This window comes from Bos javanicus, chromosome 5, assembly GCF_032452875.1.
Source record: "Bos javanicus breed banteng chromosome 5, ARS-OSU_banteng_1.0, whole genome shotgun sequence".
NCBI classification, from domain to species: Eukaryota; Metazoa; Chordata; class Mammalia; order Artiodactyla; family Bovidae; genus Bos; species Bos javanicus.
Window position 1 is genome coordinate 42303821 of NC_083872.1, and position 23763 is coordinate 42327583.

Sequence of the window (23763 nt, forward strand, 5' to 3'; positions counted from 1 at the left end):
TATTGAGACTTGTTTTGTGGCCTAGCTTGAGATCTATCCTGGATATTGCTCAATATGCTCTTGAAAAGAATGTATTCTGATATTTTAGGATGAAATATTTTTTGTATATCTATTAATTCCCAGGCTGATCTAATGTGGAATTTAAGGCCAGTGTTTCCTTGTTGATTTTCGGTCTGGGTGATCTGTCCATTGATGTAAGTGGGGTGCTAAAGTCCCCTACTTTTATTGTGTTACTGTGAATTTCCACTTTATACTTGTTAACATTTGTTGTATGTAGTTAGGTGTTCCTATGTTGAGTGCATATGTATTTGTCATTGTTATATCTTTTAGTTGGATTGATACCTTTATTTTATAATATCTTTGTCTCTTATAGTCTGATATCAGTGTTGCTACCTTCATTCCTTCATTTTCTTTTGATTTCTATTTGTATGGGATACCTTTTTCTATCCCCTCACTTTCAGTTTCTGTATGCCTTTATATCTGACGTGAGTCTTTTGTAGGCAGCATATAGGTCTTTTTTAAAAAAATCAAACTAGCCACTCTGTCTCTTGATGGGAGCATTTAGTCCACTTACATATAAAGTAATTATTATGAGATATGTTACTTATTGACACTTTTAAACTTGTTTTCTGGTTATTTTTGTAGTTATCCTCTGTTCCTTTCCTCTTCTTTTGCTCTTTTCCCCTGTGATTTGATGGCTGCCTTTAGAGTTTTGTTTAGATTTTTTTCTCTTTATTTTTGTGTATCTTTATAGGTTTTTAATTTGTGGTTACCCTATATATTACAACCTATGTATATAGTTGTATATTTTAAGTTGATAATCTCTTGGTTTGACACATTATAACAGGTCTTCATTTTTACTATCCCCTACCCATTTCAACATTTTATGTTTTTGACATCATACTTTATATCTTTTTGTTTTGTGAATCCGTTAACTACTGATTGTAGGTATTAATGATTTTACTTTTCAAGGTAGTACTTTTACTTCTTTTGTCTTTTAGCCTTCCTACTAGCTTTATGTTTGCCTTTACCGTTAGATTTTTCCTTTCATAACTGCTTTATTTCTAGTTGTGACTTTTTCTACTTAGAGAAGTTTCTTCAATATTTCTTATAAGACCAGTTTATTGGTGACACAGTCTTATATTTTTGCTTGTCTGTAAAATCTTTATTTTCTTCAATTTTGAACGATAATCTTATCAGGTAGAATATTCTTATAATCTTGGTTGTATGTTTTTTTTCTTTCATTACTTTGAATATATTGGGCCATTCTCTCCTGGCCTGAAAAATTTCTGCTGAAAATTCAAGTATCATATAGGAATTTCCTTGTTTATAATGACTTGCTTTTTCTTGTTGCTTTGCAGATTCTCTGTTTATCTTTAATTTTTGCCATTTACTTGTATCTTGGTGTGGACTTCTTTGGGTCCATCTTGTTTAGGACTCTGTGCTTCCTGGACCTGAATGTATGTTTCTTCCCCCAAGTCAGGAAAGTTTTCACCTATTATTTCTTCAAATAGAAATTCTCTACCCCTTTTTCTTTATTCTCTTCTGGGACCTTAATAATGCAAATGTTAGTATTCTTGATGCTTCCACAGAGGTTCCTTAAAGTGTCCCTCATTTTTAAAGTCCCCCTTTTTACCCTTTCAGCTTGGCTGACTTTCACTACTTTGTCTTCAAGATTGCTGATCTGGTGTGTGTGTGTGTGTGTTTTAAGAATCAAATGGGAGACATTTCTTTCCCTACATTAAAGCTTATTTTCAATATGTAATATAATAGATTTAATAAGGAACCTCTAGCATAACCACACTTAATGACATTCTTGATCCAGTGATTTTCTCAAAAATAGGCAAAGAATTTTTTCAAAATTAATCTCTTTAGTGGAATTACTGAGGTGTGCTTCTTTCGTGAATGTCTTGAAGAAATATGTTTCTTCCCATCAACCATCATTGTAATTAAAGATCCACTTAGGGGAAGATTTTTGTGGATTTGTATTAATTATGATTAAGGCAGTGCCTGTTCTTTTAGAAAAATAAATCAGCAAGGCCACAAATGTTATAGCAAGTTCCTCTTGTGTGTCAGAATGTCTCTTCTAGAATAGAAGGTAGAGGGTTAAAGTAGTGAAAATTCTTAGTGGTGTCTAATAACTGGAATGAACTAGGAGAGAATCAAACAAGGGACAAAAAGTTCAGTCACTTAGTTGTGGTGACAGAATGCCCTAATGCCCTAACTTTTAAGAAATAGAATGGAGGAAATTAGTAGGGTATAATTCACATTAAGGTATCATATTGAATACTAATAAGTATTGTTCACTAATAATGATCATCTACTGACAAATGAGATTTAAAAAAAGGCAAAAGATCTGTTCAGGGAACAGATTTATTGGTGTCCTTTAAGAAGAACGAAGGTGTTCACAAGGTGCCAAATGGGCTAGTTACAGATAGCTGCAAGTAAAAGAGCCATACAAAATAGGAATCAGGTCAGATTATTGAGTAAACTAGACAACTACCAAAATCACATGGGGATGAGATCAGAATAACTCAAGCAAAAAAAGAAGGGACAGTTTATAAAGACATTTAGGTAATGGAAAATTCTGTCATGATTATGAAACAGTAGATTAAGGACTATGGTGTTTTCTAACAGGACAAGAGATTAGCAATGGCCTACGGCAAAAAAGATGACATTTTGTGTGTTATTCCTTTTCTATTTGTAGGGAAAAGTGAAAATAACTTGACCCACATGCTGCAACTAAGATCCAATGCTGCCAAATAAATAAAATAAAAATTTTAAAAAGACCTGTACAGAGTCTGGGATTTTATCCTATTTACAAGTAAACAAGCTAGTCTTTTCACTGCTTCATATGTCATGGCAGAAGATAGAGGATTCCTGAGTTGGAGACAAAGAATTTTTATTATTCACAACACACTAAGCATCATGAGTTTCCTAGTGATTGGAACTGATTCCCCATCCCTGAACCCCTAATCCAAAAGAGGCAATGCAGGTAGACCTGTTACATGGATGCTGTGCCAACAGTGGGATATCAAGAAACAGCAACCTCTCATCACAAGGAAAAAACATATATTTCTATTTCTTTAATATGTGTATCTTTAGTACCTATAATGAGATGATGAAAGTTCACTGAACCATTGTGGTAAACATTTCATGGTATATGTAAGTCAAATCATTATACTGTATACCTTAAATTTATATACAATGTATGTGTTCAGTGTGTCCAACTCTTTGCAACTCCATGTACTGTAGCCCACCAGGCTCCTCTGTCCATGGGATTTTCCAGGCAAGGCTACTGGAGTGGGTTGCCATTTCCTCCTCCAGGGGCTCTTCCCAACCTAGGGATTGAACTGGCATCTTTTGCATCTCCTACATTGACAGGCAGATTCTTTACCATTAGCACCACCTGGAAACTCTCAGATACAATGCTGTATATCAGTTACCGTGCTTCCCAGGTGGCATTAGTGCTAAAGAACCTGCCTACCAATGCAGAAGGCGTAAGAGAAACAGGTTCAATCCCTGGGAGAAAGGCATGGCAACCCCTTCCAGTATTCATGCCTGGAGAATCCCATGGACAGAGGAGCTTGGCTGGCTGCAGTCCATAAGGTTGCAAAGAGTTGGACACAACTGAAGCAACTTGCATGTCGATTATATCTCAATGAAATAGGAAGGAAAAAAAAACACTGAACTTGGGAATTCACTGTTTTTATTATTTATTCATTGTTTCCATTGTTTTGCTGAAGCAAGCCAACGCTTTGTCAGGAGGAAGACATTATCCCTAAAGGTTGCTTGCTGCAAATGCAACCTTGAGAAGTGATCCATGAGAAGAGCTGCTAGGATTTTGCATTCTTGGCATATTGAGCAAGAATTTTCAGGGATTTAAGACGGAGGGGACATATGTATACTTATGACTGATTTATGTTGTTGTATGGAGAAACCAGCACAACATTGTAAAGCAACTATCCCTCAATTAAAAATTAAAAAAAGAGAATGTGTAGATATGCTAAGGTCTCATGATAGGATGCTTCTTCCAAGAATATGTGGCAGAATTAGACCTTAAATATTACTAGGCTTCCCTGGTGGCTCAGATGGTAAAGAATCTGCCTGCAATGTGGGAGACCCAGGTTTGATCCCTGGATCAGAAAGATCCAGTGGAGAAAGGAGAGGCTACCCACTCCATTATTCTTGCCTGGAGAATGCAGTGGGCAGAGGAGCTTGGCAGGCTACAATCCATGTGGCCACAAAAAATCAAATGTGACTGAGCCCATTGTGTGCAATTCTGCCAAATATGCTTGTCTTATTTTTCGGTCTTATCTAAGACATCTTGAACTAGTCCTCTTAGCTTATTTGATAAATCCAGTTATGATTATTATTTGGGCAGAGAACAGAAAACAAGGCCCAATTTAAGGAAACTTACTGGTCTTATTCTCAGATTCTCTTCTAGTCTTCACTAGATGCTGCCACTGCAAAGAGCCATCATAATGTTTTTATGAAGGAAGTTCTTTGTCCCTATGGCCACAGTAGTAATTGCTATAAAAACTGGAGAGAATAATAGGAACTATAAAGAATATGGAATGAGTAATGTGACTAATGGTGGATATAAGGTGTGGCAGAAGAAAATGGTTGTTTGTTGATACCTTTTAAAGTCAGCATTTTGCTTTTCATAAGGGAATAATTAAAGTAGAACTTGAAGTTAGAACTTCAGGAGTATTAAATACAGGCTCCTATATTCATCTTATAGATTAGAAAATTAATACATAAATTTGTTAAATGTTAAACTCAAGATCAAGTTTCTAGTAACAGAGTAGAGTAATGGGGAAAAAGTTAAGTTACTGTGATAATCACATGCCCAGTATTGAAATATTCCTCCCCTGTAACTAGAACAGTTTATAGGAGTCAGTCAATCAACATTTGTTAAATTAATTTTATGATTGAATAAGATATATTCTCAGTTCTTAAATAATTCATTTGCTAGTGATCAATAAGAATTCAATTTGATATCTGTTATTCTAAAATCTCTTCCCAGTTGGCTGAGTGGTAAAGAACTTGCCTGCCAATGCAGGAGACGCAGGGGATACAGGTTAGATCCCTGGGTTGGGAAGATGCCCTGGAGAAGGGAACAGCAGCCCACTCCAGTATTCTTGCCTGGAGAATCCCAAGGACAGAGGAGCCTGGCAGGCTACAGCCCATGGGGTCACAAAGAGAGACGACTGAAGCGATTTGGCACATTCTAAAATCTTGTATAAACTGCATAGATTAATTCAAGTTTGGGAGGAAGGGGAAAGCTTTATAAATGTACTGATATTTGAGTTAGGTCTTAAAGAATTGCAAAAAAGTTGCTATGCGGAGACATAGAAGTCCAGCGTTCTAGGTAGAGAGAAAAGCATGTAGGTTGGCACAGTGACTGAAAGTATGTAGTTAGTTGATCAAAAAATGATCAGTGGTTTGATGTAGCTGAGTAGTGTAACTAGATTTGAGAGTGGGATTGTAGGCAGAATTCAGATTAGGAAAATCTTAGAATAGATACCATGCTAAATAATTGGGACACTTTGGTGTCAGGGAAAACACTGATATTTTAAGGCAACTTGGTATATGAGATACAAGAGGAAAAGATAAGTTCAGAAGGAATGTCACAAAAGCCAACTGCTAAGGAATGTGTTTGTAGGGGAGCAGAAAATGCCACCCCATTATATACCAATTTGACGTAAGAATTGTTTTGGGCTGAAGGCAATGAAAAGAAACAGATATTTGCCAAAAAGCAGGACCTAGCTTTTAAAAGGTTTTCTTCCTCTGCTCTGCTCCAAGAAGGACAGAAGTTAATTACCAGAGACTGCACCAAAGTATCCTACATAATAAAGTTTACTTAATTAGCCTTTATCTTACACTAGCTCCTACACATATTTATATGCTGACAGTTTGTTGTACAAGAAACTCAAAGTCCTTTTTCTTTTTGTTAAGATGCTATATAAATTCAAGTTGCAACCACTCTTTGATTTACTCATAACTGAATATTTCCATGTATATGCATGATACAAAAGTTAATAAACTTGTTTGTTTTTATGTTGTTAATCTGTCTTGTCAAAAAGGTCCTAGTTAGGAGAATCTAGAAGGGTAGAGGAAAAAAGATTTTTTCTCCCCTACTGGTTGTGAATAGGATCAAATGTGTCAGGTAAGATGAAGACTAAAAAGGATCCATTGTATTTGGAAATAAAAAGGTCATTGGTGCCTTCTGTCTAAGCAGTTTAAATAGAGTGTGAGAACAAAAACTAAAAAGCTGCTATTAGCTGATGGAAAGATTCAGAACATGGATACATTTGTTCATGTCCTTTTATCTTAAAACAGAATAATTGACAGCTTGTATCATATTTTGTTTCAAACCTTCAACCTTCAAAAACTAGTTATAACAAAGCACATTTATTTCAGTATGGCTCTTCATGGATTTTCCCCTCTCAGATCCCACCCTATTGGTCAATAGCCCACAAAAGATAAAATGTTGCATACCTCATGCTAAGAAACAGGGCATATTCTCTAGTGAAACTGTCACTATTTTCCATAATGGCCCCACCTTGCCTATATTCATGTCCACTGTAACATTTGAAAAAATCCATTTCTATTAGCAAATTAATTTTAGATAGAACCCACATTGTTGTTGGTTTTTTAAATATTGCTGTGGAGTATTAAAATATCTTAAATATTTATGACATAAGTTTTATGCATAATTGTTTTTCTTTAAGAAGCAGTTTCAAATATTAAGATATCTAGCTGTTTGATTATAAACATTTAAAAAAGCCTGCAAGGCTTTTTATTATTTCTTAGTGTTGGGATTAGATAAGTATATTTAATGTTCTTATTTTTATATAAAAAAACTAAGAAAGAAGGTATTTCAAAATATATAAAGTAATAAATATCAGATTTTAGTTTTAGTCTTGTTTTTCCCAGAAGGGTGGTGTATTTTGTCTATATATAACATCAAATTATAGTTTCTAAATGGAAGCTTGTTGCCATGTACATTTCAGACTCTACATTATTAAAGTAGGTTAATTGGTTTGGGTTAAGACTATCTGAGAATTCCTGACTTAGTATAAATTTAGGGATTTGGAAAGTTTATAATCTGAATTTTCAAAAGGAAATTGAGAAGGTGAATGTATCTCTGAACTTTGAAATGTAGTCAGCTTCCAATTACCTGCTTGTGCCAGAGATCTTCCCCTTATAGATCAGAATTTCTCAGACTGCTGGGAAGCTGCCATTGCCTGTTTTGGGTTGAAAAGGGTTCCACCCATCTTTTTGGTTTTTAAAGTCACTCTCCCCACCCATGCAGATGGTATGATTGCATATTATCCATCTTTCAAATGCATTCCTCCTTGCCATTAGCAAGGATAATAAGCAGGTGAGTAGAGGTTCAGTAAATTCTGGGTGACACTGGCATTCTAAAATTGGCTGTAGTATCTGCAATTCAAATAGTGCTTATTCTTTATGTTGAAACTAAATTAAAAGTATTTTAATAGCCAAATAAGATGGCCTGTGGTCATAGTCATTTACTTAAAATTAATGAGGCACTGATTTCAAACAGTAGCCTAGTGCTGATTTTCATTTAGTTGTTTTTATGTTTATCTGTTATATTACATGGAGATTATTAAATTTCACAGTGCAGCTATAAATCAGCGAGAGAGCAGAATTTGGGGATAAATGGGGTAGCTCTCAGGAGACACAGCCTCGGCTCAGATACAACTTTATGGTGGAATGCAGAATTAGGTGAGTGCTTCTGAAAGAAGTGAAATCTAAACAGAGATTGAAAACAAGATGTTCAGGCTGGAAAAGGAGTTGGGAATTGAAAAGGAAGAATGTCCAGAAGAGAAAATCATATTTGAAAGCATAGATGCTAGAGAGAGCATAATTTGTTAGTGAAACTAGCTAAAAATAAACCGTCACCACAATTACCATCACTAACCAAAGTCCTTTGATGGGAAGATTAACCATGGCAAGAGGAGACTACAGATTGACTTAAGGGTATATTAGAGGGTCTTGGCTGGATGGCATCACTGACTCGATGGACATGAGTTTGAGTGAATTCCAGGAGTTGGTGATGGACAGGGAGGCCTGGCGTGCTGTGATTCATGGGGTCGCAAAGAGTTGGACACGACTGAGCGACTGAACGGAAATGAGAGGGTCTTTGGGCTTCCTAGATGGGGCGAGTGGTTAAAAAAAAAAAAAAAAACCCGCCTGCAAATGCAGGAGACATAAGAGATGTGGGTTCGATCCCTGGGTCTGGAAGATCCCCTGGAGGAGGACATGGCATCCCACTCCATTATTCTTGCCTGGAGAATCCTATGGACAGAGTAGCCTGGTGTGCTGTAGTCCACACGGTTGCAAAGAATCGGACACAACTGAAGCAACTTAGCACGCACACAAAGAGTTTTAGGCAAGGCAGTGATCAACTATATTTTACAAATATCATATCAACTTCATATTTCACAAATATATCAACTTCATATTTTATAAATATCAGTACCAATCTGTGGAACAGATTGATAGGGAGCAAAATTTGACACAGGCTCTCTGGTGAGAAGACTTTTGCAGTAATCCAAGTAAGAGATAATGGTGGCTTGATTAGATGAGGAAGGGAAGAAAATGGATGAGCTATTTCTGAGATAATTAATAGTTCTTAGAGATAGGTTAGATAGATGGAATAGGGAATAATTGAAGTTGACTCTTCCAACTGGCCAACAGACAGAATGGTGATTCTTCCAAGGAGGATGGTGGATTTGTTTTTCTCCTCTTGACTCTCCTGAGGAGGATTGTATTTATCATTTTTATCCCCATGAATGGATGGAGTGTGACAGGAAAAGGGGAGTTTGGAAAAAGGGAATATTAACTTTGAGAAAGACAACTCATCATGAAAATGTGGAACCAGAAAGTCAAAGCTGCTTACTACAATGTAAGCTGTAGTAAGTTTTTATAGTCTATTTTTATAGTCCATGGATATAGTTTTTTGTAAGAAACATTTGTTTTATTTCTTATAATATAATTTTATAATAGTATATAAATATTATTAGTCAGTGTTCTTCAGACAAATAATGTTAGATCTGAAGGGAATCTTGAAAATGATAGTTTCTGTCAACTGGTGAGGAAATTGGAGCTCAAAGAGAAGACCACATGAGTGGTCACCTATAGAGTGAGAGAAGTATTAGAATCCAAGTCTCCTATGGACCACTTCATTACTCTTTCCACAGTACCTAGCCAGCTCCCCATTGATTATTGCATGCTATTAAAACAAATCATTGAAGTTGAAGACTTTATGGAAGAAAAACATCATTATTACAGAAGAAGGGGAAATTGCATAAATAAATAAGATTCTTTACTTAACACTTTTATGCTAGAACAGAATTCTGTTTAAGATAACCAGGGTTACAGAAATTCAGTGCCTTCTCAGTATTGCCGAGGATTAAAACTCAGATGATCTAGACTTAGGCTTGGCTTTATTTCTAACAAATAGATGAACTCATTCCACTTTTATAGATCTCTATTTCTGAAAATGAGATTTCTTTAAAATCCTTTCTATTTTCTGTCTGTATCATTTTATATTTTCTATTACTGGTTGTCTTTACTTTCTTCCTCAAATTGCTTCTCTTTCTCCATGGCAAATAGGAACCTCTTAAAAACCCAAGTAGAATAAATCAGTGACATATATGTCCTGATGGTCCTGTTTATGGAGTGAATAAAATAGGGCCAGATTTTGCTTTGTTCTGTATATCACCATATTTACTTTCCTTCTTTGAAAAATAGGCCTTGAAATCTGGATGCTAATGCATAAGAGGAAGGTCCTAGAATCTGAAGTATGAGAGTTGGGTGTAGGTCAAGTATAATGCTGTGATGTAAAGGATGATTCAATAGTTTTGAAGAGAAAATATTTAGAACCTTTTTGTGTTTTTATTTTTAAATTCTTTTCAAAATTATGCTTTTGTGTATATCATATAACAAATCAATATGGTACATGCATATATTTATAAGTGAATATACAATGTGGGATTATATATTCTGGGGTTATGCTTAAATATGTTAAGCTAACAAAAGGTTATGGTCAAATAAGTTTGGGAACCATTACTGAAGAGTTTGCAAAAAATGGTGAGTCATGGGTATCAAAATAAATGCTATGTTCTTAATTTCTCACTTTTGGATATCATCCTCTTTGGAAATAAATAAAAGAAATCTAAAACGAAGATAACAATAAATAGCGCTTTGTTAGTTGAACTTATTTAACTGAGTCTTTACTTCTTACGGAGTTGAGAAAAGATATTCACTCACAAAAGTGGCAGAAAGTGAAGAGGAACTAAAAGCCTCTTGATGAAAGTGAAAGAGGAGACTGAAAAAGTTGGCTTAAAGCTCAACATTCAGAAAACGAAGATCATGGCATCTGGTCCCATCACTTCATGGGAAATAGATGGGGAAACAGTGGAAACAGTGTCAGACTTTATTTTTCTGGGCTCCAAAATCACTACAGATGGTGACTGCAGCCATGAAATTAAAAGACGCTTACTCCTTGGAAGGAAAGTTATGACCAACCTAGATAGCATATTCAAAAGCAGAGACATTACTTTGCCAACAAAGGTCTGTCTAGTCAAGGGTATGGTTTTTCCTGTGGTCATGTATGGATGTGAAAGTTGGACTGTGAAGAAGGCTGAGCACCGAAGAATTGATGCTTTTGAACTGTGGTGTTGGAGAAGACTCTTGAGAGTCCCTTGGACAGCAAGGAGATCCAACCAGTCCATTCTGAAGGAGATCAGCCCTGGGATTTCTTTGGAAGGAATGATGCTAAAGCTGAAACTCCAGTACTTTGGCTACCTCATGCAAAGAGTTGACTCATTGGAAAAGACTCTGATGCTGGGAGGGATTGGGAGCAGGAGGAGAAGGGGATGATGGAGGATGAGATGACTGGATGGCATCACTGACTCGATGGACATGAGTCTGAGTGATGGACAGGGAGGCCTGGCGTGCTGTGATTCATGGGGTCGCAAAGAGTCAGACACAACTGAGTGACTGAACTGAACTGATTCTTAGTCATGATTTTTTTGGATTAAGTAACTCATATTGAAATTAACTCAGTATTATTTAAGTTAAACTTTTCAGCTCAAGGTGTAAATACTAGATTACATTTGTGATTTAAAAAGATTTGGCTAGGATTTTCAAAATCCTACTTCTTCAGTTTTTTTCCATTTATTGTATCTTATTTTATTTCTTCCTGTTTTTTACCTCACAGAATAAGACCACAGCTTGCCAAAGAGAGGATTGAAGGATGCCATATTTGTACATCTGTAACACCTGGAGAACCTCAAGTCTTCCTAGGCAAAGATAAAGCTTTCACTTTTGATTATGTGTTTGACATTGACTCCCAGCAAGAGCAGATCTACATTCAATGCATAGAAAAACTAATTGAGGGCTGTTTTGAAGGATATAATGCTACAGTTTTTGCCTATGGACAAGTAAGTACCAAATTATTTTCATAGAAGCTGTAACTTTTCAGAAGTGTTAGTTCAGTTCCACTTTCATTTTTGTTGCTTGAGATTATGTTATTAAGATCAAGCATCCATTTTTCTCCATTCTTTTATTCAGACTGGAGCTGGCAAAACATACACAATGGGAACAGGATTTGATGTTAACATCATTGAGGAAGAACAGGGTATTATTTCTCGCGCTGTTAAACATCTTTTCAAGAGTATTGAAGAAAAAAAACATACTTCCATTAAAAATGGACTTCCTCCTCCAGATTTTAAAGTGAATGCCCAGTTCTTAGAGGTAATGGTCTAACTGTGTCATTAGTTTCCTTTAAATCTTATTCTTAAGACCATAGTCCTATGACTTTATAGTCCAGCTTCCATTTTAGTGCTTGGCGTATGGTATTCAATAAATGTTGTTTGAGTAAATTAACATAGGCACTAATAACAAAAGATAATAGGTAATAAGTATTCCTTGTTTACTGGCATTTAAGATTATAGATATTTGACCAGCATCCATAGAGTAAAACAATTAATATTGTTTATTTCAGATTTTTTTTTCTTTTCTGAGAATTACTTTTGTAATGTAGTCAGGTTCACAAAGTGCTGGGAATTCAGTAACTAAGACCAAAAGAGAGGGAAAGAATATGAGGAAAATACAATTGATGCTGCAACACTAGTCTAGATGCAAAAGCTGGTATTACTACACGGATGTGCAGATATTTTAATGAAGTATCTAAAGATTAGGGCAGGTTTGGATTAATTTAGGACTCCAGTACTCTTGCCTGGAAAATCCCATGGACAGAGGAGCCTGGTAGGCTGCAGTCCATGGGTCGCTAAGAGTCGGACACGACTGAGTGACTTCACTTTCACTTTTCACTTTCATGCATTGAAGGAGGAAATGGCAGCCCACTCCAGTGTTCTTGCCTAGAGAATCCCAGGGATGGCAGGGCCTGGTGGGCTGCCGTCTATGGGGTCGCAGAGAGTCGGACATGACTGAAGCGACTTAACAGCAGCAGGCTGGTAGGAAGGTCACGCTAGTAAAAAGACATTTAAGATTTGAGCAGTATTGCAATTGTGTGGACAGTGCCATTATAATTCTGTATGCTTGGGCCAACTAGCATTCTAGTCTGATTATAGTCTACATCACCTAAGCAAATCATTTTGACAAATGATGAAACATTTTATTCAGCATTATATAGCACAAAATAGAAAACAATTCAAATTAACATTAGTTATCTTACTGCTAGTTTTAATGGACATTTCAATTTAATAAAAACCAAGAAGAATATAATTATGTGTTTCTACCATACCAAACACCTTGGTAAGGTGTTTCTACCTTACCAAGAAAGGTAACTAATGATGGAAAAAGAAAAGAAACAGTGTTCTTTTATCTTCCCTTTCACCCTGTAAGCATTATTAGGCATTGTGACTTTAAGCATTTTGATAGGAAAATTGGTGTATACATCCTCTTATAAGGTGGTAGCACAATCTCATCAGAGTCTATTGATATATTGCTCATCTTGCAAAAATACTAAGTATTAATTTTTAGATACATTAAGAAGGGCTGTAGGGCCAAAGAAAATATACTTTTAGTTCAAACACTAAAAATTCTTAAAACCTTCCCTAAACTTTCAAGCTTAGGATTTGTCTACATTTGATACATATTTTTTTATAATTTACTTGTATTTATAAATATTTATCTCTTGCACAGGGCTAGTGGATCATTTTATCTAGTCCTTAACTCATTAGTCATAATTAAGTCTTTTACTCTTCTTACCCTTCTAAAGAAATCTGGCATTTATTTTTATTTGTGGTCATTTTTATGTGTTATTTTGAATAAATATGTCATTTAGAAGAACTTTTAAGGTATATTTCAAAGATAACATGCAATATGTGTTATTACAGCCATGAGGCAATTTTGGCTAACGTTAAACTTACTTATTTTGATAGCTATATAATGAAGAGGTTCTTGACTTATTTGATACTACTCGTGATATTGATGCAAAAACTAAAAAATCAAATATAAGGATTCATGAAGATTCAGCTGGAGGAATTTATACTGTGGGCGTCACAACACGTACAGTGAATACGGAATCCGAGGTGACATTTATGTTATAGTTAAAATAGAGCATGTTTGGGGGAATTCCCTGGTGGTGCAAGGGTTAGGGCTCTGCACTCCCAATGCAGAAGGCATGGGTTCCATCCCTGCAAGCTTCGAGGCACGGCCAAAGGAAAAAATTAGAGCATATTTGGCTTTATTTAACAGCTTTGCTGCTCACCATATGAAATTTGTATCCTAAAGAGTAGCATTGAGGTAAAATTTTATCTTCATCATTTTTACAGGATTTTATTATTAAAAATGTCACAGTTGTGATAAAGTCAGTGCATTTATCATAACAACTAAAGAATGTAAAGCATTGTATGTATAGTTTTCTTTCACACCTAGAAAAAGAGGGTTAGATAATTTAAAGTGAAGGATGAGACTACAGTCCTTTGTGCTTTTTGCTATAACACATGGAGGCTGTGGGGCTTCCCTGGTGGCTCAGTGGTAAAGAATCTACCTGCAATGTAAGAGATGCCGATTCAGTCCCTGGGTCAGGAAGATCCCCTGGAGAAGGAAATGGCAACCGGCTCCAGTATTCTTGTTTGGGAAATTCTGTGGACAGAGGAGCAGCCTGGCAAGCTACATTCATGGTCGCAGAAGAGTCAGACATGCCAGTGACTAAACAACAACATCATGTAGTCCTGTATTATAGCTCCTAAAGAGAGACTGTTAAGAAAACTTACACTGGGGAGTTCTGTGTCAGTCCAGTGTTTCGGACTCAGTGCTTTCAGTATCTTGGCCCTGAGTTCACTTCCTGGTGGGGAACAAAGATCTGCAAGTCACATGGAGTGTTCAAAAAGAAAAAACGTTACAAATAAGAAAATACGGAAGAGCCTGAGTAATTGCGGTTATTGCTTAGTTTGTTCCAAAGTGTTCTACTGTTATAGTTTTGATAGAAGCTGCAGACATCAGCAAATGGCAAACAATGGAATCTCAGTGTTTTCTCCTATTTACAAAAACAAACACTTATACTTTCTGGTCAAAAAGTGCCTGTAAATAAAATAATAAAACAGTCTACCTCTTGTACATCTTTTAATACGATGAATTTTAACCAGTAGCTCAGACTTATGATTATGTAGATTTAGTTTAAGTATTGTTCAAGTAAAACCTCTCTTTCTTTCCCTTTTCTAGATGATGCAGTGTTTGAAGCTGGGTGCTTTATCTCGGACAACTGCTAGTACCCAAATGAATGTTCAGAGCTCTCGTTCACATGCCATTTTTACCATTCACTTGTGTCAAACCAGAATGTGTCCCCAGATAGATGCTGTGAGTTAGTACTAATGTCTTAAACTTTCAGATTTCATTTCTATAAAATCACAGGAGTATCAAAGAGAATATTTGCGTCAAGTTTAGTTTGTTTAATTATTCCTTTTCCTAATGAGATGTCCCTGGATTTATTTAAGCTAAAGCTGGCCAGCCATATAAAATTTTGAAATTAAAAATGGACTGTATTTCTGCAGTAGCCAGAAAGTATGGTGATGGATTAGTTACTTGAGACCCTTCGTTTTTGAGGGCTGTATGGTACAAATTTCTCTTCAATATAAGCAAAGCCTCAGTTGATAGCTCTCTTTGATCTAACTTTGTCTAAGCTTCTAGTTGCAACAGGCGTTTTTGTGCTTATATTTATTTGACTACAGGCCTATACTTGGCTATATGAATAATGAAGGCAAGATGGGGTTGAAGGATATTTAATGTCACATTAATAAGGTATTTTCAATTATTTTCCTCAATTACAGGAAAGTGCAACTGATAATAAAGTGATTTCTGAATCATCACAGATGAATGAATTTGAAACTCTGACTGCAAAGTTCCATTTTGTTGATCTGGCAGGTTCAGAAAGACTGAAGCGTACTGGAGCTACAGGCGAGAGAGCAAAAGAAGGCATTTCCATCAACTGTGGACTTGTAAGACTAAGACTTTGTGCTGGGAATATATCAGAGTTATTTTATTATCCTTTTCCATTTTATAATATATAATACCCAAGTGGAAATCCTTCATACACTGAGCTGAGAAATGAAAGTTACTGTAAACTTATAGTAATGCATTGAATTTTGATGTCAGGCTGTCAACTTTTTTCTCCTTTTCACATTGTAAGTTTTCTTCAAGTGTAAAAAATTAATTGGATTAAGTTTTATGATATGTGTATAAGAGATGTATATATATAATAGAAATGATTTTAAAATTCTCAAATTTAAAAATATACTCAATATTAAATATTATATGGGATGACCTTTATAGTTTTATGCTAACATTTTTATGACAGGCTTTATTTTGGAAATTATAATAACATGTTATTTAATAACAATTAATAACAATTATTTCAAAATGATAACTTTTCTCATTTTAGGAATTAACTTTAATACCCTGTTTTTGATTGATTGGAAAACATTTTGTGTTGGAGTTAGCCTAAAGTGGTGTTTTTGATTGAATGGAAAACATCTTGTGTTGGAGTTAGCCTAAAGTTTCTACTATCTGAAAGAAAATGTTTTGAACCAAATTTTTATGTAATCTTTTTTTCTTATTGATTTCATTATAAAAGTGGTTCTTTGTTCCTGCTTAGAAGTAATGGCATTGTAAATTTCTGTGATGCTGACAGCATCAGAATAGATGTTTTCTGCTTTGCCTCTCTCCCTTTCTTCCTAGAGCAGGGGATCCAAGCATATGGTCCTTTTTTTTGGTCATTGCCCAATATTTGCTGTTACATGATTATAACTCTTCTGTGGGGGAATTATCAACTGAGACTGATTAGAGAGAGCCAGTCTTCCCAACCATGCATCTTGATGCTTCTACCATATGGTTGAATATTGTGGTCAGAGGAGTGAGTGAGCAGGATCCTGGACTTTGTGTATGGTTTTGAATTTCTTGAGATATAAAATCATGGTATGGTATTTACATTTGTGCTGTTTGGAAAAGACAAAAGCCATTGCTCAGTTTTCTTGTTCAGGCTATTGAAACATGTTCAGATGTGTGGTAGAGGTTCAGAGTGACCAGTGGCTAAAATTGCAGACTGTAAAAAAGGGGGACTAAGACACAGTGTGATGCTGATGCACTCTCTGCAGCATCCATTGGCTCTAACAAAAATATAGTTATAGGCGAGTATGGCAAGCATTTAGGAAAACGCTTAGGCTGTAGGTGCTAGTTCAGTGACTAGGAAAAGTAGAAGCATGTGGCAGGAGGAGGGACTAAAGAGTTCTACAATTTGACTTAATTTCTTAAATATTGGATGCTTAGTACATAGATTCATTGAATTTCTAAGTGCTGCTGTACTTAATAATACTTTATTCAGAGATACCATACTGATATGTTTATTGTGGTTAAAAGAAATTTTGTTTTCATATAAGGAAGCTATAGTACCAGAAAGTTCCATGAAATTGTTAAACTAGCAATTTATTTCTTCATTGAGCTGAAGAGAAGAATTTGCACCATGAATTGGCAGTTTTGTGAGAGATACTTCATGATGCTCTGATAATTCTAAGAATGGTTTAGAAGTCATCAATCTTACAACATTCCTATTTCTAAAGAAAATCTCTTCAGATGTTTTAGTATTTGTGAGTTATAGATATTTATATAGCACTAAATTTTGATTGGTGTCAGTTTTTTAGTAGTTATATGGAAAGCTTCAAGTTTACTTCATATTTCAAAATACAAATGTAAAGTAAAACCAAACAGAAGTGGTCTCAATTCTGCCATGTCTTTGTATTATTTTCTATAAGATTTCATTATTTTAAAATGTTATAATTAGTACATTTTTATCATTTTCCTCTCTCTCTTTCTACCTTTTAGTTGGCACTTGGCAATGTAATAAGTGCATTGGGAGACAAGAGCAAGAGGGCCACTCATGTTCCCTATAGAGATTCTAAGCTGACAAGACTACTACAGGATTCTCTTGGGGGCAATAGGTATGTAGAAGTGTTTATCCTCCATATTCCTGGATTTCAATTATTCATTATTTTTAAAATGTTTGAAAACTGATTTATAAGAATTGTTTATTATAAAATAAATTAATGAAGAACTAGTAGTTATTAAGTGCCTCAAGTGCATGAGTGCTTTTGCATGTCATTTCACATATTTCTTGTAACAGCTCTTGAGGTAGGTATTGTTATTCCTATTTTATAGATAAGAAAATTCAGAGAGATTAAGTAATTTATTCAGTCACTTGGTGTATGAAATCCTTGACATACATTCTCTCTACTGTACAGAGTTTCAGTTTTGAGTGCTTGGCACATACTTGATGCTTAGAAAAATTTTGTTGAAAAATGCTATCTTCTATGAAATTAAAAAAATAAGTTAAATATAATTAATTTTTTTACAAGTCTCCTAAAAATTAAACATTTTTTTACATTTTTAGAAAACTTTAAAAATATTAATTGAATGAAATATAGGGTGTTTGCTGGTTATTAACTTTTCCAGAATCGCTGATATTCCTCATCTTCTGTACTTTGCATCATCCTGATACATTTCATTAGCTAAATGTATTCTTTGGTAATGCATTCCTCTTATAAACATCAGCATGTTGGCTTTAAAAGTGAAAACATTTTTGGCATTTAAATTCAGTCTTGGCATAGTTCAACATTACATACAAACTGATCCTGTAAAACAATCCAGTAATTAAATTTGTTGATTTTCTCTTTGAACAACTATTATTCAAAGAATTTTGATAATGTTGAATTTATTTGGGGTGAGGTTGGATGGATTTGGAAATAATGTTTTGTTTTATAGAATTTAACAGTATCATTTTTATATTGCTTGTTTTGTAATGTTGGCATTGTCTTGACTCATCTCTCTTCTAGCATATCCTTTGTATTGCTTCCATTTGTCCATATTTCTTCTGTTCTATATTTTCATTCTACTTTCAATATCAATCTGAATCTTATTGTAACTGGACAAAAATTTTTGTTTTTTAAGCCAAATATAAATTATTAAAGTTTGCTAAATTGTAACCTTTTACTGTGTTTATTTCTTTACTTTATAGTATAGCTTTGTTTTGTAACAAAAAAGAGATAGTAAACATCTTCCCCTTACCAGTGTCAATACTTTTGAATACTTCAGTACTTCTGAGAGTTTGCTTGCCCTGTAGTAATCTAAGATATTTGCACTAGGGCTTTTTAATTCCTCTTGAGGTTTATCTAAGCTACAGCTAAAGAATCTCAGATGTTCCTCACCCATTTCCTAGGTAAAGTAAAGTGAAGTCGCTCAGTCGTGTCTGACTCTTTGCGACCCCACAGACTGTAGCTTACCAGGCTTCTCCATCCATGGGATTTTCCAGGCGAGAATACTGGAGAGGGTTGGCATTTTCTTCTCCAGAGGATCTTCCCGACCCAGCGATCGAACCCAGGTCTCCTGCATTGTAGGCAGACACTTTATCATCTGAGCCAACTGTGTGGGTGGTAACTCCTTTCTTCTAATCCCATTCTCCTCTGTTCATGGAATTCTCCAGGCAAGAATACTGGAGTGGGTAGCCGTTCCCTTCTCTAGGGGATCTTCCCGACCCAGGGATTGAATCCAGGTCTCCTAGATTGCAGGCAGATTCTTTACCATCTGACCACCAGGGAAGCCCAGTCCCATTGCAGACCAGCCTGGGTAAATTACATCCTTAATTGTTAGTATGTAAGTGCCTATTACACCAGTGACTTCCCTGGTGGCTCAGACAGTAAAGCGTCTGTCTACAACGCAGGAGACCTGGGTTTGATCCCTGGGTTGGGAAGATCCCCTGGAGAAGGAAATGGCAATCCACTCCAGGACTATTGCCTGGAAAATCCCATGGACAGAGGAGCCTGGTAGGCTACAGTCCATGGGGTTGCAAAGAGTTGGACACGGCTAAGCGACTTCACTATCACTAAGTGCCTATTAGAATTTCCACGTCTGATTCATTGACAGAAATTTCTTAGCCATAAGGATTTTATTATCCTATTCTTTGACTGATAAAGCAATTCATCATGACTGTAAAGTAATCTTTCACATTTTTCCTGTGTAATCTAACCAGAAATTCTGGAACTTTGACCACTCAATCACAAATGATATTTCATATTGTGAAACATATGGGTATACTAAGTACTTTTCTTCAGCAGGTGATAGAATTTTGTGTGAAATATTTTGCTAAGAAAAAGATCAGGATGCAAGTTATTAAAAAAAATTTAAATCCTGAAATATTAAGCACATAATGAAAGCAATGGGTTTTGAATTTCAACATTTCATAGGTAGATTAAATTTTAGAATTATTCTGTGTATATTGCTTCAAAATTTTTTTGTAAAGAGGTGAGAAATAAATGTATGCACTTTTGCTTTCTCAAGGTATTAGGTGTCAAAAAGGGACAATATAAAAACATCTTTTTCCTTAAGGTAGCATTGAGGCTTTAAAATTTGCTTTTATTTTTATGTTTGGTAATATCAATCTTTTGGTATCTTGAAGAGTAGATATTATTCAAAAGACAGGTATTTAAAATGATTATTTCAGCATTTTATTTGCTTTTATCTGTAAACGTAATTTTTGTGTGTGTGTCTTTCAGCCAAACAATCATGATAGCATGTGTCAGCCCTTCAGACAGAGATTTTATGGAAACTTTAAATACCCTGAAATATGCCAATCGAGCTAGAAATATCAAGAACAAAGTGATGGTCAATCAGGACAGAGCTAGTCAGCAGATCAATGCACTCCGTAGTGAGATCACACGACTTCAGATGGAACTTATGGAGTATAAAACAGTAAGTTAATGATTTTGATTTTGCATTTTATGTACTCAGTGATACCTTTTTGTGATGGCTCTCACGTATGTCTCTGGAGTCTCTTGTCATAATGGTGACATCTTTCCTTTTAGGGGTATAATTCTATAGTTTTCTTTGTGGGTAGCCTTTAATAATGTTCAGTCTAACAACTTGATCAGCCTCTTGTTTCAAAAGACTACTTTCTCAATCAAATTCTTTAGTGACATGCTCAATGAAGTGATGTAGTAGAGGGAAAAGGAACTCTTGCCTTGAGGCTGTTAAGGCAAAAGGGCTCTTGGTTGTAGAATTACACAATCCTGCATATCCTTTAACAAGACTCTTGTGTAGTTAGAACATCTCAACCAACAAGGAAATAACTTTTCTTTTCTAGGGCAAAAGAATAATTGATGAAGAGGGTGTGGAAAGCATCAATGACATGTTTCATGAGAATGCAATGCTACAGACTGAAAATAACAACTTGCGTGTAAGAATTAAAGCCATGCAAGAGACAGTTGATGCTCTGAGGACCAGAATCACACAGCTTGTTAGTGATCAGGCCAACCAAGTTCTTGTCAAAGCAGGTATGTGTGTGGGCTGTGGAATGAGTGAGGGATTACTTTTGGAGGGCAGAAAATATTCTTCATGTTTTTTAATTTCATGAAATAGTTGAAGTTAAAATGTCAGTTTCTGTAATTTAAAGTTAATGTTTAATTTGTAAATAATACATTCTTATAGAAATGAAATGTGTCTTTGCTTCATCATATTATCTTTCTGCTCATGGAATTAAGGGCAGGAAATTTGCTGTTTAAATTATGTTTCAGAGCATTATTGTTTGTTTCCATAACCTTGTTTTTCTCTTACTCTCTGTTGAATTTTAAAGGAAATTCTTTTTTTTTAAATTAACTTTTATTGGAGCATATAGTTGGTTTACAATGTTGTGTTTCTGCTGTACAGAAAAGTGAATGTTACACATATACATATATTCACTTATTTTCAGATTTTTTTCCTGTATAGGTCATTACAGAGAACTGAGTAGAATTCCTTGTGCTATACAGTAGGTTCTTATTATCTGTTTTTAAATATAGCAGTGTATGTATATATGTCAATGTCAATCTCCAAGTTTATTCTTTCCCCCTTATTTTTTCTTGCAGGTGAAGGGAATGAGGAGATTAGTAATATGATTCATAATTATATTAAAGAAATTGAAGATCTCAGGTATAGTTTATATTCTGCAATATATAATGCACATATTTGGGTTTTGCAGTAAAGTATTATTGCTACTATTTATTTGTTGGGTTTATTTTATGTAGGGCTTCCCAGGTGGTGCTAGTAATAACCCACCTGCCACTGCAGGAGACATGAAATGTGGGTTTGATCCCTGGATCGGGAAGATCCTTTGGAGGAGGGCATGGCAACCCACTCTAGTATTCTTGCCTGGGGAATCCCATGGACAGAGGAGGCTGGCTGGCTACAGTCCATAGGGTTGTAACTATTCACAGTGATAGTTCAGCTCTTTGGTCAGGTTAACTTTAGGGGAATAGGTACTTGCCTATAATGAAACATATGGGAACATAATGTCACAAACTACTTTCTTCTCACATTATCTTCCTGTGTTCTACTGCTCTAGTTGTTGTACCCTTAATTGGAAACATACCAAACCTTATATAAGGATAGGCGTAATTGATGTCAATGGAGTTGGCTCCTTGTGCTCCTCACCCTCCATTTGGGAATGCTCATTATCAATAAGTCATCCCTAATTTTTAAAATCTCCCATTACTCCTGTTCCTTATACTTCCCCAGCTGTCTTTTATGAGTGAGTTATTGTATTCCTATAAATTGCCTGCCCCTGGTACATATAAAGTTCATTCGTCACTCACATTTCACACATGTACAGCAAATACTCACTGTAGGCCAAGCATCATGCCATGGATTGAACAAGTATGACATAAACAAGGAATTCACAGCCTAGGTGGGTAAACTTACATAAATAGTCACATGCAGTAAATGGGCTGACCAGAACTGGTAAAGGGAACACCCACACCTGTTGTGGGAATGTGGAGGGGATCACTGAGCACAGATTGTGAGAATAAAGGTCAGAAAGATGATCAAGAACACTAATTATTTCTGTAATATTTTCAGGTTCCATGATTTGCCTTGTTGGCTGAGCTGCTTTCTCTTGAAGTAAAACTACAGTCAGCTCCATCAGGAGCATCTAAATAACTCAGAACTCACTTCTGCTATGCATTTGCAGAAAATAATCAAGTGAAAGATCATCTTTCACAACTACCCTAACAATTCTCTATCTTGTGTTTGTCTTCTCTTTCCCTTTCTCTTCCTGTGGCTATTTTAGAGATACTTAAACAGAGATGAGTAGTTTTTCTACTATTTCTGCCTCCATAAGGCAGAAATCCCTTCAATGCTTCAAAAAGTAAAAACTGATGAGAAAACATCTGATGTAGCAATAAAGATACTCAAATTGTTGTTGTTGTTCACTCAGTTATGTCTGACTCTTTGCGACCCTGTGGACTGCAGCATGCCAGGCTTTCCCATGTCTTCACTATCTCTTGGAGTTTGCTCAGACTCATATCCATTGAGGTGATGATGCCATCCAACCATCTCTTCCTCTGTCGCCACCTTCTCTTCTTGCCTTCAATCTTCCCAGCATCAGGGGCGTTTGCAGTTTGTTGACTCTTTGCATCAGTTGGCCAAAGCATTGGAGCTTCAGCATCAATCCTTCCAATGAATATTCAGCATTGGTTTCCTTTCGGATTGACTGGTTTGATCTCCTTGCTGTCCAAGGGACTCTCAAGAGTCTTCTCCAGCACCACAATTGGAAAGCATCAGTTCCTTGGTGCCCAGCTTTCTTTATGGTTAGACCCTCACATTGATACATGACTACTAGAAAAACTGTAACATTGATTACATGGACTTTTGTCAGCAAAGTCATGTCTCTGCTAAATTTTAATAACACTGCCTCGGTTTGTCACAGCTTTTCTTCCAAGGAGCAAGCATCTTTTAATTTCATGGCTGCAGTCACTGTCCGCAGTGATTTTGGAACCCAAGAAAATAAAGTCTGTCACTGTTTCCATATTTTCCCCATCCATTTGCCATGAAGTGATGGGACTAGATGCCATAATCTTAGTTTTCTGAATGTTGAGTTTGAATTTATTCTGTTTGTATATTTCCAAACTTTACCTTTTTGATGGAGAACGTTGGGGCCTTAGGTTATAGTTCTGGTCAGCAACCCAACCTGGGCTTGTAATTTCCATCTTGTATTGGCAATGATCTTTCCTGCCCACTGCTAAAAACTTGTTCTCTGACCAGTCCCCAGTCCTTCCTGACTCTTTAGAGTCCATCTTTACCATTCCTTCTGACAAAACTAATCTCTTTTAGTTCCTAAAGATTCTTTTTCTGCTCCTATTTGCTTCCTTTTATCTTTTTTTATTTTCTTGGCATTGATCA

The 23763-nt window shown here is 35.7% G+C and overlaps 1 protein-coding gene across 12 annotated transcripts in view; it reads left to right on the forward strand.

Moving 5' to 3' along the window:
* KIF21A (kinesin family member 21A) overlaps positions 1 to 23763 on the forward strand; it is a 185168-nt gene that overhangs the window by 100945 nt on the left and 60460 nt on the right. For all 12 annotated transcript variants that reach the window (XM_061416452.1, XM_061416451.1, XM_061416453.1 and 9 more), the window contains exons 2-10: positions 11258 to 11480; positions 11611 to 11793; positions 13446 to 13595; positions 14731 to 14865; positions 15336 to 15503; positions 17383 to 17498; positions 20106 to 20301; positions 20693 to 20882; positions 21453 to 21516. In XM_061416452.1, coding sequence (XP_061272436.1) covers positions 11258 to 11480; positions 11611 to 11793; positions 13446 to 13595; positions 14731 to 14865; positions 15336 to 15503; positions 17383 to 17498; positions 20106 to 20301; positions 20693 to 20882; positions 21453 to 21516 — 1425 coding nt within the window. The remainder of the gene's footprint in view (positions 1 to 11257; positions 11481 to 11610; positions 11794 to 13445; positions 13596 to 14730; positions 14866 to 15335; positions 15504 to 17382; positions 17499 to 20105; positions 20302 to 20692; positions 20883 to 21452; positions 21517 to 23763) is intronic.